The 18,264-nt window shown below is 47.5% G+C and overlaps 1 protein-coding gene across 2 annotated transcripts; it reads left to right on the top strand.

Moving 5' to 3' along the window:
* Positions 1 to 3: 3 nt before the first annotated feature.
* AKR1A1 (aldo-keto reductase family 1 member A1) lies at positions 4 to 13,018 on the top strand. 2 transcript variants are annotated; one of them, XM_036068592.2, is made up of 9 exons: positions 4 to 203; positions 6,460 to 6,549; positions 8,912 to 9,031; positions 9,188 to 9,339; positions 10,181 to 10,376; positions 11,252 to 11,451; positions 11,707 to 11,779; positions 11,920 to 12,006; positions 12,859 to 13,018. In XM_036068592.2, exons 2-9 carry the CDS (start codon positions 6,466 to 6,468, stop codon positions 12,922 to 12,924), a joined length of 978 nt encoding a protein of 325 aa, XP_035924485.1. In that variant the 5' UTR covers positions 4 to 203; positions 6,460 to 6,465; the 3' UTR covers positions 12,925 to 13,018. The 2 variants fall into 2 exon arrangements, with proteins under 2 accessions (XP_035924485.1, XP_077929368.1); XM_078073242.1 differs by lacking the exon at positions 8,912 to 9,031.
* Positions 13,019 to 18,264: the final 5,246 nt, after the last annotated feature.

Here is an 18,264-nt window from a genome sequence, read left to right as displayed (position 1 = left end):
CGCTGAGAGCCCGGCCCTTTCCCCTCCTCCGGGAGGAGCTTCCCCTTCACCGCCAGACTTCAGCCAGGTCCCGCTGTTCACCATCAGGCCAACCTCCCTTGCAGCCCACCGGTTGCGGAAGCTGAGGCCTATTGGCTCGTTGGCGGGGCGCAGAACCGAGCAGAGATCACACTGTCTTGTTCACGCTCTGGGCTCCAGCCGAGGTGAGTTTCTCCTGCTGCTGCCCCCATCTCCTCTGTGCCCCCGGAATAGAGCAGAGAGCGCAGGCACTGGAGGCAGTCTGACTCGGTTTCGGATTTGAACTCTGTGTGGTCTTGGATAAGTTCTCAGTTTCTGTGGACCTCAGTTTTCTCACCGATGAAATGAGTTCCTACGTCGGAACTGTAGTGAGAATTAAGTGACATAAAGCTTTTAAAACGCCCGTCAACTATTAGGTGCTCAGTAAGTTTTAGTTGTCCTCTTTTTGTTTGCTCACCAACACGATTTTTGCAGGAACTCTGGCCTTTCTGTGGAATTGCAGAGATACTTCTGGAAGTGGTCGGAGTGGGTAGACTTAGCTTACTTAGGCACCTGCCTTGGGTTTGGGAAAGCTAGGGCATGTTTTTCCGTGGCCTCAGACCTCTGTTACAGTGAGACTGGATGGAATCTGAACTGTCACCAGATGGGGTTACTATTAACTAACTCTTCCCTTCAGCCTACCCGTACTCAGGCTGCAAGATCTCCCTAAAAGAGTCCTGATGGTTTTGATCAAGGCTATTAACTTTCCCCAAGATCTCAGTTTTGTTATTTGTACAGGAGCAATCCCAGTATCATCCTGTATGAAGCCACTGTTTTTTGTTTTTTTGTTTTTGGTTTTGTTTTGTTTTGTTTTTCTGAAAATGGTAAAGTGCTTTGATATTTTCCAGAGATGATTCTTTCCAGGTTACCCAAGAAGTAAAGAAAGAAGGTGATGAATGCAGTGACTTCCTCAAATGCACCCCCCACCCCAGCTGTCAAGCTCTCTACCATTTGCCTTTGTGTGTGTCTTTAGTGTGTGTGTACGTGCGCTCACGTGTGTGTTTCTATGTATATGTATGGGGCAGGCACTCTAAGAGTGATGGGTTCAGATAGATGATACACTCTGACCTCAAGGAGTACCTGGTCTGTGAGGGAAACCAATATAAACAAACAGCTGCAGCTAGGTGCACAGCTATCAGTGAGTGGGAGGAGCAAGTCCTAGCTGAAGGATGAGCCCCAGCTAGCCAGGCAAGGGTGGGACTTGGGGAAGCAAAGTGTGCCTGGACTCAATAGTGGTGGCTGGTTCTGCAGTCTGAAACCTGGAGTTTGCAATGAAGAGGTGGAAAAATGAGGAAGGTGGGAGCCAAGTTAAGAAAGGTTTACTAAGGAATGCAGACTTTATCCTGAAGGTAGGCAAGGACTGCTGGAGGAGTTTGAGCCTCTGGGTCACATGGTCAGATTTAGTGAATGGATTGTGGGGAGAGCGGCCAAACTGGAAGCAGAGAGATGGGTGGTTCAGGTAGGGGTGGTTCAAGCTAGAGCAGTAGCCTTGGAGGCAGATATGGATGGACTGGAGAAAGACATAAGAAATATATATTTTAAAATTCTTTTCACATACATCAAGAAGTACATGAACTGTTACTGCAGTCTTAGGTTTTACATTACAGTCCAGAGCAAACTATCTTTTTATTTATTTATTTATTTATTTATTTATATATTTTTTAAAGATTTTATTTATTTATTCATGAGAGACAGAGAGAGAGAGAGAGACAGAGGCAGAGGGAGAAGCAGGCTCCCCGCAGAGCAGGGAGCCCGATGCGGGACTCGATCCCAGGACCCTGGGATCATGACCTGAGCCGAAGGCAGACGCTTAACCGACTGAGGCACCCAGGCGTTCCCCAGAGCAAACTATCTTTTTAAAAAAATACTTACCAAATTTAAAAAAAAATTTTTTTATAGATTATTCATTTGAGAGAGAGAGAGACAGAGCACAAGCAGGGGGAAAGGCAGAGGGAGAGGGGGAGAAGCAGGCTCCCCGCTGAGCAGGGAGCCAGATGCGGGGCTCTATCCCAGGACCTGGAGATCATGACCTGAGCTGAAGGCAGATGCTCAACCATCTGAGCCACCCAGGTGCCCCTTTAAAAATATTTACCAATATTAATAGGATTTTTAACCCAGCCAAATAGACCAAATCTTGGTCACTGTTACATATTTAAAGTGGTTTTCCATGCTGGCTTCTTAGAAGTACAGGTAAGGGTATACCGCCCTACCCATCACCTGTCAAACTCATAATCTGATAGATAATAGTCAGAAATGCCAAATGAACTGAAATGCTTTATTTAGATGGCTTTTCAAAATCCCATAGATTATACTATGAGCATGTTTGCTTTAACAAGTTTTTATCCAGGGCCTTGAGTCCCTGCTAAGAGAGTATACGGAATGAAGAGCATGGGTCAGGCACTGGGCAAAGTGCTTTAGATATAGCATCTTGGGACACCTGGGTGGCTCAGTCGGTGAAGCATCTGCCTTCGGCTCAGGTCATGATCCCAGGGTCCTGGGATCAAGTCCCACATCGGGCCCCTTGCTCAGCGGGAGCCTGCTTCTCCCTCTGGCTGCCGCTCCCCCTGCTTGTGTGCTCTCTCGCTCTCTCTCATAAATAAATAAAATCTTAAAAAAAAAAAAAATAGATACAGCATCTCTTCAAAAGATGTTCCAGGGGTGCTGAGATTCAAACCCAGGTCGTGCAACCCCAGGCCTTGAACTGTTCCCTTTGTGCTTTGCTGCTGGATTTGACGAGTACAGTTTTGGACATGTTGAGTCTTAGATACCTATAGGACATACTGGTGGAGATGTCCAGAGGGAGTTGAATGTCCAGAACTGGCGTGGGCAGAATCAATGTTTAATGTGGTAACTGAAGATGTGAGCTCAACCAGGGAGTGGGAAGAGGATTGGGGACAGAACCCTGAGGGACACCAGCATTTATGGGAAGTAGAGGAAAGGCCCATGTAGCCAGAGAACACTCATGTAAATACTGCTTCCTCTTTTTCCTGTGTTTTCGAGTTCCCTGCATCCAGGCAGCAGCTATAGAGCCCTCCTCTGAGAAGGGAAGCCTGCCCCAGAGAGAAGGAACAAAGGTGCTGACTTGGGTATAATAAAACCTGAGTCCTTTTTTTTTTAAGATTTTAAGTAATCTCAACCACCCAACGTGGGGCTTGAACTTACAACCCCAAGATCAAGAGTTGTATGCTCCACCGAGTGAGCCAGCTAGGTGCCCCTAAAACCTGGGTCTTGATACCACCTCTCCCCACACACAGCCAAAATCTTTTCTTTTCTTTTAATTTTATTTATTTGTTTGTTTATTTGAGAGAGCGAGCGAGCGAGCACATGAGTGGAGGGGCAAAGGCTGAGGGAGAGGGAGAAGCAGACTCCCCGCTGAGCAGGGAGCCTGATGCGGGACTCAGTCCCAGGACCCTGGGATCATGACCTGAGCCGAAGGCAGGTGCTCCACCGACTGAGCCCCCAGGCATGCCAGCATTTCTCTTTTATGTGTAAAACCTCTCCCAAGTTAACAGGAGGGTTTTTGAGTGCTGCCAGAGGCCTTGCTAGGCAGTTCCTGACAACTTCAGAGCCTGTTAATGCAGGAGAAGGTTGGAATGCCAATGCATGAGGCAGAAGATGAGGATGGAGTGACGAGCTGACAGAGTATGACTTCCTGTCCTAGAGAAAAATATTTGTTCTCTGCTGTGGCCCCTCCATTCTCTCCTTTGGAGCTCTTGTTCTTTGAAGTTCTTTGTTAGGTGTTCCTTCTCCTATGAGCCCCACTCCCCCAAGCCTCAGCCGTTTGGGATTTCAGTTTCACCATCAAAAGAAAGGGAGAAGCAACCATCAGGTTTCTTCCTTTTTGCCTTAGATCAGGCTTTTTTTTCAAGCTTTCAGGCTAAGTCCACGTGTAATTTCAGAGTTTTCCAGTGTGCTGGGAGATCTGGGAGAGGCCAGCAGGTCACCTGTTTGGGGATCAAGCCCGGGACACCCACCACAGACCCTGGTGGCAACTGGCAGTCTAGTTCCTGTGAAGTCCAGACATGCTTACCTGATCCCTGGAAAGTTTGTGTCCTGGGGAAGTTTGGTAACAGTATTGCCCTCAGTGATCTGTGGTTTGCTGCCCAGACTGAACATTTTTGTTTTTGGTTTAGCAGAAAAAGGTGATCTCCATAACCAGGTTGTGCTAGACTATAAAATTCTTCCGGAGTCGGAAGTATTAGGAAAGACAATTTTGATATGTCAGCTATTCTTACAACTTATCTTATTTCCTGCTCTACCATAACATTCTTGATGTCTTTTCAGAACTTGGAAACAAAGATTATATATATATTTTTTAAATATTTATTTATTTATTTGACAGAGAGAAACACAGCGAGAAAGGGAACACAAGCAGGGGCAGAGGGAGAGGGAAAGCAGGCTTCCCGCAGAGCAGGGAGCCCGATGTGGGGCTCGATCCCAGGACCCTGGGATCATGACCTGAGCCGAAGGCAGACGCTTAACGACTAAGCCACCCAGGCGCCCCAAGGTTATATTTATACAGTTATTGCTGGCAATGCAGTCAATCCCAAGGGAGTGATATCTGTAGTACTGATGAGATCAAGGGAAGAGGTTATTTCTACCTTATTGGCTCTTAGGGTGAGCATTCTTTCTCTTTTCCCTTTTGCTTGGATAATTCCTATTGAAGTCAAGACTTGACTCAGGGGCACCTTGCTGGCTCAATCAGTAGAGAGTGCAACTTTTTTTTTTTTTTTGAGAGCAGGGGTGAGAGGGAGAGAGAGAATCTTTTTTTTTAATTTTTTTTTTTTTTTAAGATTTTATTTATTTATCTGACAGAGAGAGAGAGAGCACAAGCAGGGAGAGTAGCAGAGGGAGAAGGAAAAGCAGACTCTTCCCTGAGCAGGAAGTCCAGTGCAGGGCTCGATCCCACGATCCTGGGATCATGACCTGAGCCAAAGGCGGTCGCTTGACCGACTGAGCCACCCAGGTGCGCCTCTTTTTTTCTTTCTTTTTCTTTTTTTTTTAGATTAGGGGGTTGGGGCAGAGGGAGAGGGAGAGAGAATCTTAAGTAGTCCCTACACCTAGCATGGAGCGCGATCTCACAACCCTGAGATCATGGCCTGAGCCGAAATCAAGAGTCAGTAGCTTAACCAACTGAGCCACCCAGGCACCCCAAGCATGCAGCTCTTGATCACGGTTGTGAGTTTGAGAACTATATTGGGTGTAGAGATTACTTAAAAATAAAGTCTTAAAAAAAAAAAAAAGACTCAAATTTATTACCTCCAAGACGCCATCCTAGCAGGGTTACTCTTTTCTTGTAGCTCTTGTGCAGATTTTGATTTTATCTTACACATCGTACTGCTATCCTCTGTCCTCACCGCACCAGCCCGTAAACTCCAAGAGGGCAGGGACTCTATTTGAGTATGTGTGTCTTTTAGGCCTAGCACAAGGCCTGGAACATTCATCATTTACTGACTGAATGAGTATTCTTGGCCCTTTGGAGATTTCTGATTTTCAAAGCTCCAATCACCCACCTGTTTTATTCAGTTGGAAATTTTCTCATGTCTATAGCTTACTGCTTTCTGCTGTGTCTAATTCCCCTTTCTGGAAAGCCCTCTCCCCCTGACTCTTGGGAAAGTCCAACTCACTCTTAAAAGGCAGTGTCAGTATTTCCTGGTCCTTGCCCTACAGAAGTCATTTGCTTTTCTGTAGCACACTGTAATATGTGTCTACTGTGAGGCACAGCACATGAATATTAAAAGTCTCTGTTTACGTGCCCTTTTCTTGCCTTTATCCATTGGCTCCTCTTTGTATCTTTGGCTCTGCCACTTCTCAGCTGTTGATTTGGGGGCAAATAACTTCACCTCTCTGAGTTTGTTTTTTTCACCTAAAAAATGGTCTACTTACCTTTTAAGAGCCCACTCAGGCCTAGCAGCATGCCGATCAGACCTCTCTGTGAGGGACCAGGAGAATCTCTAGTTTCTGACAACCTCCTGGGAATGTTCATTTCATCCGCAGAGAAGTGACCTGTTCCTGAATCCGTTCTGTCACCTGGTCTCACTCTGACTCATAATGGCCCTTTTGCCTGTCTTACCCTGGCTTGAGACGTTACGTGGTCAAGGCTGAGTACTTCAGGGAGCCACTCACCTTGGTCTTTCATATCAGAACTCTCTAACACAGACCTTTAGCTTGGCAGAAGGAAGGGCAGCCATGCCGGTGGTCCAATTAATGTCTGTCCAGGAGCTACTGGCTTTGGCTGGTTCAGGCTGCCCTGTATTAGCTGCCCTCTGCTCACAGGCATGTGTGCACAACCTCTGTGCTCCCTTTACCAGCCGTGTCTTACAGGAGTCTTGACCAATGGGTAGCTGAGGCTCAAGCAGCCACACTGACCCCCACCCCATTCTCTTCCCATCTGTATTTCAGGGGGCAATGGCGGCTTCATGTGTCCTCCTGCACACTGGGCAGAAGATGCCCCTGATTGGGCTGGGCACCTGGAAGAGCGATCCTGGCCAGGTGAGAGATGGAGGAAGGGGAGGAGGGCTTCTTGCACCTCTGCTAGGGAAAAGGCAGAATTTGGGAGAGGGTCCCTGAATTTTCCCTAGCAGCCCCATTGCTGTACTCCATTTCATATAGGGATGGGCCTGAAGGGCAGTGGGAAGAAACAAGGGAAGAGACCAGCAGTGAGCCCTTGGCTTCCTGAGGTGACTCAGAGGGCCAAGGGAATAGGAAGAAGCCCTTTCCCTAATTGGATCTGCAATGAGTGCTGTGGCAGACATGGGACGCCTCTGTGCCTGACCCTGTGCTGACCCCTAATATGGCACTTATCACCCTGTGCTGTGACCATGTTGCCCTCTCCCACACAGGGCTCCTTAAGGGCTGGGCCACTCCCCAGTGCTCAGTCCAGAGGTAGGCACATGGCAGGTGTCGGGGTTTGAAGAGTAGCTATGTCAACTGCTTAGACCAAGGGTTAGCAAACTTTTTCTTTTTATTTATTTATTTTTATTTTTTTTTAAGATTTTATTTATTTATTTGACAGAGAGAGACACAGAGAGAGAGAGAGAGCACAAGCAGGGGGAGTGGGAGAGGGAGAAGCAGGCTTCCTGCTGAGCAGGGAGCCCAATGCGGGGCTCAATCCCAGGAGCCTGGGATCATGACCTGAGCTGAAGGCAGATGCTTAACAGCTGAGCCACCCAGGCGCCCCTAGCAAACTTTTTCTTAAAGAACCAGATGCTTAATAATTTAGATTTTGCTGGACAAGTTGCAAAATAGGGGCGATTATGTACTTATATAACCATTTAAATATGTAAAAATGGTTCTTAGCTGAAAAAAAAACAAAAGGCAGCTGCTAGCTGGAATTTAATAACCCCTGGTGTAGACTCTTACAGCTTAGGGGAGTGTGGGAATAGAGACCTGCTTTCTTAGGGTTGTCATAACTAGAGATGCAGCTCCCACCTAGGGTGGGGCATCTTCCCAGGGCTTCTTCCTTGCTCTTTGGAAATCTGAGTCAGAGTTTAGAGAAGTTTGGGGATTAAGTCTGAGAGGGACTCTGGCAGGGAGAATAGCCTCTTCTCTCTGGGATTTAGGCTGGTATTTGTGGTGTGCTCTGCGTCTTTTCCCTTTGCTTTCCGTCCTCCAGCTGCTTAGAACCCTGGAGCCAGGGTCTTTGTGCTCCAGGTGGGCACTGACATGGCCCAGGCTGAGTCCAGGAGCTAGATAAGGGCAGGGGGTGGAGATCAGAACTGGTCAAAGACTGGGGGAATGGGGCAAGCAGGGCTGAGGGGAGTATATCTGGATAGTAAGAGCTGTACCTAGATGGGGATCTTAAGTGGCAAGGCCCTGGCACCCTTGGTTCTGCTGCTTTTTTTTTTTTTTAATTAATTTATTTATTTGAGAGAGAGAGAGAGGGAACAAGCGGGGGAGAGGGAGAAGTAGACTCCCTGCTGAACAGGGAGCCCGACGTGGGGCTTGATCCCAGGACCCTGGGATCATGACCTGAGCTGAAGGCAGACGCTTAACCAACTGAGCCACCCAGGCGCCCTCTTGGTGCTGCTTCTGATGCCGGGTTTCTAGTCTGGTTTTTAGCAAATTGACTGACCTGTCCTCCTACTTCCTGTCTGCTTTCTTCTTTCCTGACAGAGGGCTCTGGGCCCAACTTCCATCTCACTTTTCTGCCTTCCTTAATTTTTTCTCCCTCTCAGAACTCTTCTGCTCCCCTGAACTCCCAGAGGTCAGGTGATCTACGTGGCTCCATAAGCGTCTCTCCGTGTGGCCTTAGCCTATGAATTATTTACCTGTGTATCATGTTTCCCTAACCAGCTCCTCAGGCCTGGAGAACCAGTCTCTATGACCTATACTTCTGTTCCCTGTCAATGTATCCATCCATCTTCTGAGCCTCTAACTGGGAATACAATGTTAGTTTTTTACTGTGCCCCACTGAGATTGCTTGGATAAGAGGGAATCTTGGGGGTTATTGGGTTGGCGCAAAAGGTTTAGAGTCTCTCAAAAAGCTTCTGGTCCCCTAGACTAGAGCCATCTTTCATCTTCTCACCCCTACTTTACAGATGACTGCAGTGGTATATTCCTGCCCCTCCCCCATCAGTGACCCTTAGGAGGGCAGTTTCTTTTTTTTTTTAAGATTTTATTTATTTATTTGACAGAGACACAGCGAGAAAGGGAACACAAGCAGGGGGAGTGGGAGAGGGAGAAGCAGGCTTCCCGCTGAGCAGGGAGCCCGATGCTGGGCTCGATCCCAGGACCCTGGGATCATGACCTGAGCCAAAGGCAGATGCTTAATGACTGAGCCACCCAGGCGCCCAGGAGGGCAGTTTCTGACTAGGCCAACAGAGCTAAAAGCTCTGCTTCTGTCACCTGGCAGGTGAAAGCAGCTGTTAGGCACGCCCTGAGTGTAGGCTACCGCCACATTGACTGTGCTGCTATCTATGGCAATGAGACTGAGATCGGGGAGGCCCTGAAGGAGAACGTGGGACCCGGCAAGGTGAGGACGGGGCTACAGAGGGGTGGGGTGAGAGGGCTGGGGCCTGGCTGGAGGGATCTGGGGGCATCTTCCTTCTAATTCCTCTCCCAGAGGTGAGGGTGGGTAAGACTGGGTGCCCACGGCTCTTCTCACTATGGGCCCTGCCCCCTGGACCAGGTGGTGCCTCGAGAGGAGCTGTTTGTGACTTCTAAGCTGTGGAACACTAAACACCATCCCGAGGATGTGGAGCCTGCCCTCCGGAAGACACTGGCTGACCTCCAGCTGGAGTATTTGGACCTGTACCTGATGCACTGGCCTTATGCCTTTGAGTAAGCCTTGCCAGGGTCTTTATCCGGGGAGTCGGGTGTTGGGGGGGTCATGTTAGTATCTTGTAAGGCACAGTAGCAGAGCAGGAGAGGAACACTGCTCAGCTTGCCATGGGAGCTCAGCCTTTTATGCTAGCGCAGCCAGGAGTTTAACTACAGAAAAGGAGCGTAGCTTCCTGTGTTGGGTATCCTAGGGGCACATGAGTGGTCCCTCGTGCTCCCTTTATTCATTCAGGAAACTGCTGGCTTCTGCTGAGCTAGGCCTAGGGTTGCAGTAGAGAATCAGCTCCAGCAGAGGGTGTGAAAGGAGCCTTACCATCAGCTCTGTGCCCTGTACTGGAAGAAGGTTGCAAGAGCCTGCAACCTCTCTGAGGAGGAAGGAGTTCAGAAAGACTTCCCAGAGGGGCGCCTGGGTGGCTCAGTCGTTAAGCGTCTGCCTTCGGCTCAGGTCATGATCCCGGGGTCCTGGGATCGAGTCCCACATCGGGCTCCTTGCTCATCAGGGAGACTGCTTCTCCCTCTGCCACTCCCCCTGCTTGTGTTCCCTCTCTCGCTGTGTCTCTCTCTCTCTGTCAAATAAATAAATAAAATCTTTAAAAAAAAAAAAAAAAGAAAGACTTCCCAGAGGAGAGGAGATACAGTCTGTGTCTAGGAAAAAGAGGGAATGGGCATTCTATATAGAGTTAATGCCTGGGTCATGACCTGAAAGGGAGAAAAACCATGCTTGTTTCTTATTCTTGGCCTTTTGCCCTTTCTGGGCTTAGTATGGGGATACAGTGACTGGATAAGGTAAGTCAGGAGCCTGGCATTTGTGCCCACTCGTGGAGGACTGTCTTTCACTTAGGCGGGGAGACAACCCTTTCCCTAAGAATGCCGATGGGACTATCCGCTATGACTCTACCCACTACAAGGAGACCTGGAAAGCTCTGGAGGCACTGGTGGCTAAGGGGCTGGTACGGGCACTGGGCCTGTCCAACTTCAGCAGTCGGCAGATTGATGATGTGCTCAGTGTGGCCTCTGTGCGCCCAGCTGTCCTGCAGGTGAGCACAGCAAAGCAGATCCGTTGGTTTGGGGGTATATGTGTGTGTGCAAGAACACGAGTGAGCAAATGATGGGTCTCCTTCATGGAGATGGCTAACAAGTTTTCAGAAGTGCTGGTGTAGGGGCGCCTGGGTGGCTCAGTCGTTAAGTGTCTGCCTTCGGCTCAGGTCATGATCCCAGGGTTCTGGGATCCAGCCCCACATCAGGCTCCCTGCTCCACGGGAAGCCTGCTTCTCCCTCTCCCACTCCCCCTGCTTGTGTTCCCTCTCTCCCTGTGTCTCTCTCTGTCAAATAAATAAATAAAATCTTTAAAAAAAAAAAAAATAAGTGTTGGTGTAGAAATTCTCTGCATAAACTAGGGCATTGGGGCATCTGGGGGGCTCAGTCGGTTAAGCGTCTGCCTTCAGCTCGGGTCATGATCCTAGGGTCCTGGTTCGAGCCCCGCATTGGGCTCCTTTGAGCAGGGAGCCTGCTTCTCTGTCTCTCTCTCAAATAAAATCTTAAATAAATAAAGGGCAGTGAGTTAACTACACTGGAACTAAAATAAAAAAGGGCTAAAAAGTCTTTTTGATTCAAACACAATGGAAATAAATGTAAATAATGTACATGTAAAGTGAGGTTCTGTCTGTGAGAACAAGTACTATGTATTGGTTCATATCAAATACAAGAATATTAGAAAACCAAAAACACAGACAGACATCGAAATGTGGGAAAAGAATGAAATGGACGGTGGAAAATGGAGAATGGGAAAAGTGGGCTGAGGGGAAGGTGGGGGGGGTCAGCAATGCAAGGTTGGTCAAGATGTGCACGACTGGGTGGGGCCCTGCAAGCTGGGTGGGGCCAGCCTGTACTGATGGGTTTTTTCTTGTTTCAGGTGGAATGTCACCCATACTTGGCTCAGAAGGAGCTGATTGCCCACTGCCAAGCTCGCGGCCTGGAGGTGACCGCTTATAGCCCTCTGGGCTCCTCTGATCGAGCTTGGCGTGATCCTGATGAACCGGTCCTACTTGAGGAGCCAGTGGTCCTGGCCCTGGCTGAAAAGTATGGCCGGTCTCCAGCTCAGATCCTGCTCAGGTGCAGCAGTCTTGGGGAAAGGAGGTGGATGAGGGCACCTGGTTTGGGAAGCCAGGGTTGAGGGCTTCCTTATCCAACTACCTGAATGAGGCTGCTAATCTTGCCATGTAATCTGGGGGAAGCTACTCTGAGGCATGTCCCCCATTCCATTGGGGCTCAGGGATTCCAGGAGTTTAGAGAAGGCTGAGTGGAGGACGAAACAATGCTTGTGAGGACTGACTCCTCTTCCTCATCTACTTCAAACCCCCACCTTAGGTGGCAGGTCCAGCGGAAAGTGATCTGCATCCCCAAGAGTATCACCCCTTCACGTATCCTCCAGAACATCCAGGTATTTGGTGATGGGTCCTGTCTTCTTTAGCCCATGGGACACAGTCTGGCTCTGATTCTGCCTGACAAGAAGATAGTGTTCTGGAATCCCAACTTCTGCACACGAAGCTGGCTTTCCTGACCCCCACTTCCCATCCGCAGGTGTTTGACTTTACCTTTAGCCCAGATGAGATGAAGCAACTAGATGCCCTGAATAAAAATTGGCGATACATTGTGCCCATGCTCACAGTGAGTATATATCACCCGCCAGAGTTAGAGAATATAAGAATTGGGGTGGAATTCTGGCCCAAATCTGGCCTCAACCTTGCTGGTTAGAGGAGAGGCAGGATGTTGGTAGGATTGCTGTCCTGGACATAGTGGGCTCCTTTCTTTTTCTTAAGCTTGGGGAAGTAATATGGTTCGGGGAGAAAGCATTATAGCCTGTGAGTCCCAGTCCTGCCTCGATATCTTGTGACTTAGAACAAGTTATTTCACTTCTTTTTTTTTTTTTTTAAAGATTTTATTTATTTATTTGACAGAGACACAGCGAGAGAGGGAACACAAGCAGGGGGAGTGGGAGGGGGAGAAGCAGGCTTCCCGCCGAGCAGGGAGCCCGATGCGGGGCTCTATCCCAGGACCCCGGGATCATGACCTGAGCTGAAGGCAGACGCTTAACCATCTGAGCCACCCAGGTGCCCCAAGTTATTTCACTTCTACAAGCCTCAGTTTCCTGTCTGTAAAATGATCCCAGTTCCTGACACCATAGCAAGTTCTCAGTAAATGGTATAAATAAGAGGAACCTAGAAGGCCTTCTCAGCTGTGGTAGAGGGATTGAGGTTGGGTTGAAGCCTGTTACAGATAGGAAAATAAATATTCCTTATTCCAGCTGAGACTGCAAACTCTTAGGGGTAGGGGCAGGTATATACCAGGCTGTGGTTTGCTGGGATGCTGTCAACACTGGCATTCTCTGAGGCCCAGGTCCTGTACTACCATCTGGCATAGTGCTGTATACAGGTGATGTTCAGAGGAAGATTCAGGAAAAGATGCTGTGTCTTTGGAATGTCAACTCCTGCTAATGGAGCCATCTGTCTCTCTTTCCAGGTGGATGGGAAGAGGGTCCCGAGAGATGCAGGGCACCCTCTGTACCCCTTTAATGACCCATACTGAGACCACCGCTTCCTGGTTCCTTTCCAGCTCTCTAGCTACAAGGTCCTGCCACCCGGAGAAAGGAGTTAATAAAGCCATTGGAGCATCCACACTACTTGCTTGTCTTATTTGTCTGGTCAGACCATTTCCCTTAGGAGTGCAGGACTGAGGGATGCTGGATGCCACCTGCCCCAAGCCCAGACTTCCTTTCTTTTTTGGTTCTGGAGAAACTGGGATATGGCTGAATTCCATTTCTACTTTCTTGAATTAGGTACATTGAGGGAGTAGCGCCATCTAGTGGCAGCTCTCAGCACTACATGCTATCCCAGGGTGCCCAAAATTTGTCTTCTCGGGGTGAGATCAAGGTAATGAGAGTCCTGTGGTTTCCTGGCACTGCTGGGCCTGGGACTTCGGTTCCCACCCCACCCCACCACCTTGTTCAGTGCCTAGATTTAGGACTATGAAGAGCCAAAAAAACACTTATATTCAGAAGTTCAGGAGTCCCAGGTTAGAAAATCAGGAAAGGTGGGGATAGGGGCTTTGTCTCAGACACTCCAGGCAGTGTGCATAGGCTATCTGAAGGAGGTCGAGTGAGTCTGAAAACTTGTCACTTTGCATCTGTCTTAAGGTCCTATCTTATGTATTTTATAGTCCCACCAAAGGCCACTGAGGTTTTAGGAGGGTTTTTGAAAAATTCTTCTAAACTTAAGTCACACAAAACTAATTTTAGTTTTCCAGTGGAACCATTGCTCTTCATTCAACAAATATTTATTGGGTACTTACATGAGTTAGGCACAATGCCGCACCCAGGAGACCAAGACACATAGGTCCCTACAGTTGAATGGAGGAGACAGACTTTAATTGCATAATTAGTTTAATTACACTTGGAAGAAGTGCTATGAAAAGCACGGAGTGAGGAGCGTACTGATTTAATCAGCTGAGATATAAAGGATGAATAGGGATTAGTTAAAAGAGGTGAGAGTGGGAATAGTCTTCCATGCAGATTGGATAGCTTATGAGGAAAGCCTTGAAACTGGAAGAAGCTGTTAGAAAAACCTAAAGAAGTCTTCTGTGATAGAAACTGAAAGTCATTGGGGGTGGAATGGCATGAAATAATGCTGAAATTAGGTAGGGCTTGTGATGGAGAGCCTAGGAAACTGAGTTAAGATTTTGCGTTTATCCTGAAGTAGCAGGAAGCCAAAGATGAGTTTGGAGCAGGACTGACTTGGTTTGATTTGTGTTCAGCAACACAACACTGGTACAGTGGAAAGAATGGATCAAATGGACAAAAAGTAGGTGGAGGGAAGCATGTTGGAAGTTAGTCTTTCTCTCTGGTCCTTTCTACCTGGAACAACCCACCCCTTAGCCCATTTGCGGTTAACACCAATTACTTAAATGTTCAGTTTAGCTGTCACTTCCTCTGAGACATCTTTCCTGACGTCACCCTCCCCAAGTGGCTTTTTTTTTTTTCCTAAAGATTTTATTTGGCAGAGAGAGACACAGCGAGAGAGGGAACACAAGCAGGGGGAGTGGGAGAGGGAGCAGGCTTCCTGCAGAGCAGGGAGCCTGATGCAGGGCTCGATCCCAGGACCTGGGATCATGACCTGAGCCAAAGGCAAACACTTGATGACTGAGCCACCCAGGCGCCCCCCAAGTGGCTTTCTATACGATTCCATAGCTCCTTGACACACTTTCATGATCCAAGTCTCTACAGTTATGAGGCAGTTTGAGTTTTTATTAGTTTGCTAGGCCCACTGTAACAGTACCACAGAATGGGTGGCTTAAACAACAGAAATTTATTTCTCACACTTCTGGAAGCTGTAAATCCAAGATCAAGGTATCAGCAGGACTGCTTCCTTCTGAAGGTCATGAGGGAAGGATTTGTTCCAGGCCTTTCTCCTTGGCTTATATATGGCTATCTTCCTGTGACTTTACATTTCCTTCTCTGTATGTATCTATGTCCAAATTTCTTCTCTCTCTTTTTTTTTTTTGACCACTAGAAAAACCATAGAACTTTATTATTCCTGTTATGAAGGTTGGGTCTTTATAGGATGAAGGAGGGAATTCTGACAGTGGGGGAAGAGACCCCTACTTGCTGGTGATGAGGGGGTTCCGCAGGACCATGATGACCAAGTCCCCACACAGGAACATTTTGGAGATGTAGCAGTCCTTGTTGACCGGCTTGGACTTTTTGCCCTTGCCACTCTTGGGGATCTCAGTCCACATCTGTTTCACATTCTCCAGCATCAGGTTGCAGTACCTGTTTCCAAATACAGCCACATTCTAAGGTACTGGGAGTTAGGACTTAAGTTTATAAATTTGGAGAGGAAACCATTCAGCCCATATCAGGAAGCAGAAGTTATAACATAAAATTATTCACTAATAAACTGACTGCTTAAAAATTATTCCTGATTCAAACATTTCACCTGGCTTAGCTTTAGCATTGCTCTGTTGACATCTTTGTGTAATCAGTGGATAACACAACACACATCCATGGCAAAGTAAAGTTGCAAACCTTGTAAAAGATGTATTACTTGAAATAGTGAAAGTGATGTTGGGGAACTTCATACAACATATCCAAAGCCATTGAAAAGTGAAGATGGGATAGTTAACCAAAAAAGAAAAAGATGAGGACACTAGCCTTCAAAAGAGGATGTTTGGAATATCAAGGTATTAAAGAAAGCTTTTCAGAAAACTATGAAGTCTTCAAGTATTTTTGCAAAAAGGATTCTTGTTTTTTTAAAGATTTTATTTATTCACCTGAGACACAGAGATACAGAGAGAGAGAGAGAGCATGAGCAGGGAGAGAGGCAGAGGGAGAGGGAGAAGCAGGCTCCTTGCTGAGCCAGGAGCTCAACGTGGAGCTTGATCCCAGGATCATGACCTGAGCCAAAGGCAGACGCTTAACCATCTGAGCCACCCAGGCGCCCCTGCAAAAAGGATTCTTTATATGATTATTGTTTTAAATAAAAGGCCACAGATGCAGAGTTTAAAAATGAGACTTGCCTTTTTAGGACGACATTCCAGAAGAAAGGAAAAGAGTGCTTGCTAGTCAATGGCTAGCACCACCACATTCCAGTCTCTTACATCAAAATTTTTTTTACCCAAGTACAATTTAAGACCTCTCAGAAACTGCCTTGTGGTCTGCAAGGGAGGAGGGTCTGTCTCACACTCAAGTAGGAAAAATGAGACCTTGTGGCATTGTGTAGCAGAAGGAATGTGAACCTTGTAGTCAAAGGTCGGCAAACTTAAAAAAGGATACTTGAAAAAAGGGACTGGGGCGCCTGGGTGGCTCAGTCGTTAAGCGGCTGCCTTCGGCTCGGGTCGTGATCCCAGGGTCCTGGGATCGAGCCCTGCATCGGGCTCCCTGCTCAGCGGAGAGCCTGCTTCTCCCTCTCCCTCTGTCTGCTGCTCTGCCTACTTGTGCTCTCTCTCTCTGTGTTAAACAAATAGGTAGAAGTCTTTAAAAGAAAAAAAAAAAAGAAAACTATTTATTTAAAAAAAAAAAGAAAAAAGGGACTGATAACATGTATTTGAAAGAGGGCACAGTATTTGTTGAGGAAAATATCCATGAAGGAGCCCTGATACTTGTCTAAAGCTTTAAAACACTGAAAAATCTCTTTATTGGTCGAGATGTTAACTTCTAGAATGTTCATGAAAAGTTCTGTTGATTTTCCTCTGTATTTTTCTAAAGATTTTATTTATTAGAGAGAAAGAGAGCAAAAGAGGTGGTGGGGAGGCAGAGGGAGAAGCAGACTCCCCAATGTGCAAGGAGCCTGATGCGGGGCTCGATCCCAGAATCCTGGGATCCTGACCTGAGCTGAAGGCAGATGCTTAGCTGACTGAGCCACCCAGGCGCCCCTAATTTTCCTCTTTATATTCTTCTCAGTGGATTATCCACGCTTCGACTTCAACACCTGTATATTCATCAAACTATAAACATGCCCATCCAGATATAAATCTTTGTTTTCTTTCTCTAACTCTTGGGCCTTTGGCCTCTCAAGGTTTCATGATTGATTGATTGATTGATTGATTGATTTAAAGATTTTATTTATTTATTCATAAGAGACAGAGAGAGAGAGAGAGAGAGGCAGAGGGAGAAGCAGGCTCCCGCTGAGCAGGGAGCCTGATGCGGGACTCGATCCCAGGAGTCTGGGATCATGACCTGAGCCGAAGGCAGATGCTTAACCATCCGAGCCACCCAGGCGCCCTATTTATTTATTTATTTTTTAAAGATTTTATTTATTTATTTGACAGAGAGAGACACAGTGAGAGAGGGAACACAAGCAAGGGAGTGGGAGAGGGAGAAGCAGGCTTCCCGTGGAGCAGGGAGCCCGATGTGGGGCTTGATCCCAGGACCCTGGGATCATGACCTCAGCTGAAAGCAGACGCTTAACCGACTGAGCCACCCAGGTGCCCATGGCCTCTCAAGGTTTTAATAGGTTGTTTTAAACAACATGACAAGCAAGCCTGAGCTAGCATAATAAATATATGAACAAGATATATTTTTCCCAGGATAATTAATCCATATTTAATTACCTTTAAATTGCATTCCATTTCATTTTTCTGCATCCAGGATTATCCAATTCAAAGGGCTGTTTCTCTTTCAATGGAGTGGAGAACCAAGACTGTTTCTTTAATTTTAGGGATACTCCTTTTAAAGAATTTATATATTTATTTGAGAGAGAGAGAGAGAGAGCTTGGGGGGGGGAGGTGCAGAGGGAGAGGGAGAGAGAGTCCCAAGCAGATTCCATGCTCAGCATGGAGCCAAACTCCGGGCTCAATCTCATCACCCTGAGATCACTACTGGAGCCAAAACCAAGAGTCAGTTTTTTTTTTTTTTTAAGATTTTATTTATTTATTTGACAGAGAGAGAGACAGCGAGAAGGGACCATAAGGAGGAGGAGTGGGAGAGGCAGAAGCAGGCTTCCTGCTGAGCAGAGAGCCCAATGTGGGGCTCGATCCCAGGACCCTGGGATCATGACCTGAGCCAAAGGCAGATGCTTAACAACTGAGCTACCCGGGCGCCCCTGAGTTTATTTATTTATTTTTTAAAGATTTTAGTTATTTATTTGACAGAGAGAGACACAGCGAGAGAGGGAACACAAGCAGGGGGAGTGGGAGAGGGAGAAGCAAGCTCCCCGCCGAACAGGGAGCCCGATGCGGGGCCGATCCCAGGACCCCGGGACCATAACCCCGAAGGCAGACGCTCAATGACTGAGCCACCCAGGCGCCCCTCCTTGAGTTTATTTTTAAGTAATCTCTACACCCAATGTGGGGCTCGGACTCAGTATCGCAAGATCAAGAGTCTCATGCTTTTCCGATTGAGCCAGCCAGGCACCCCTCTATATACTTTTTCTT

Source organism: Halichoerus grypus, chromosome 5 (assembly GCF_964656455.1).
Source record: "Halichoerus grypus chromosome 5, mHalGry1.hap1.1, whole genome shotgun sequence".
Classification (NCBI taxonomy): Eukaryota; Metazoa; Chordata; class Mammalia; order Carnivora; family Phocidae; genus Halichoerus; species Halichoerus grypus.
Note: the sequence above shows the minus strand (reverse complement) of the source record. Positions and strands in the feature narration are given on the sequence as shown.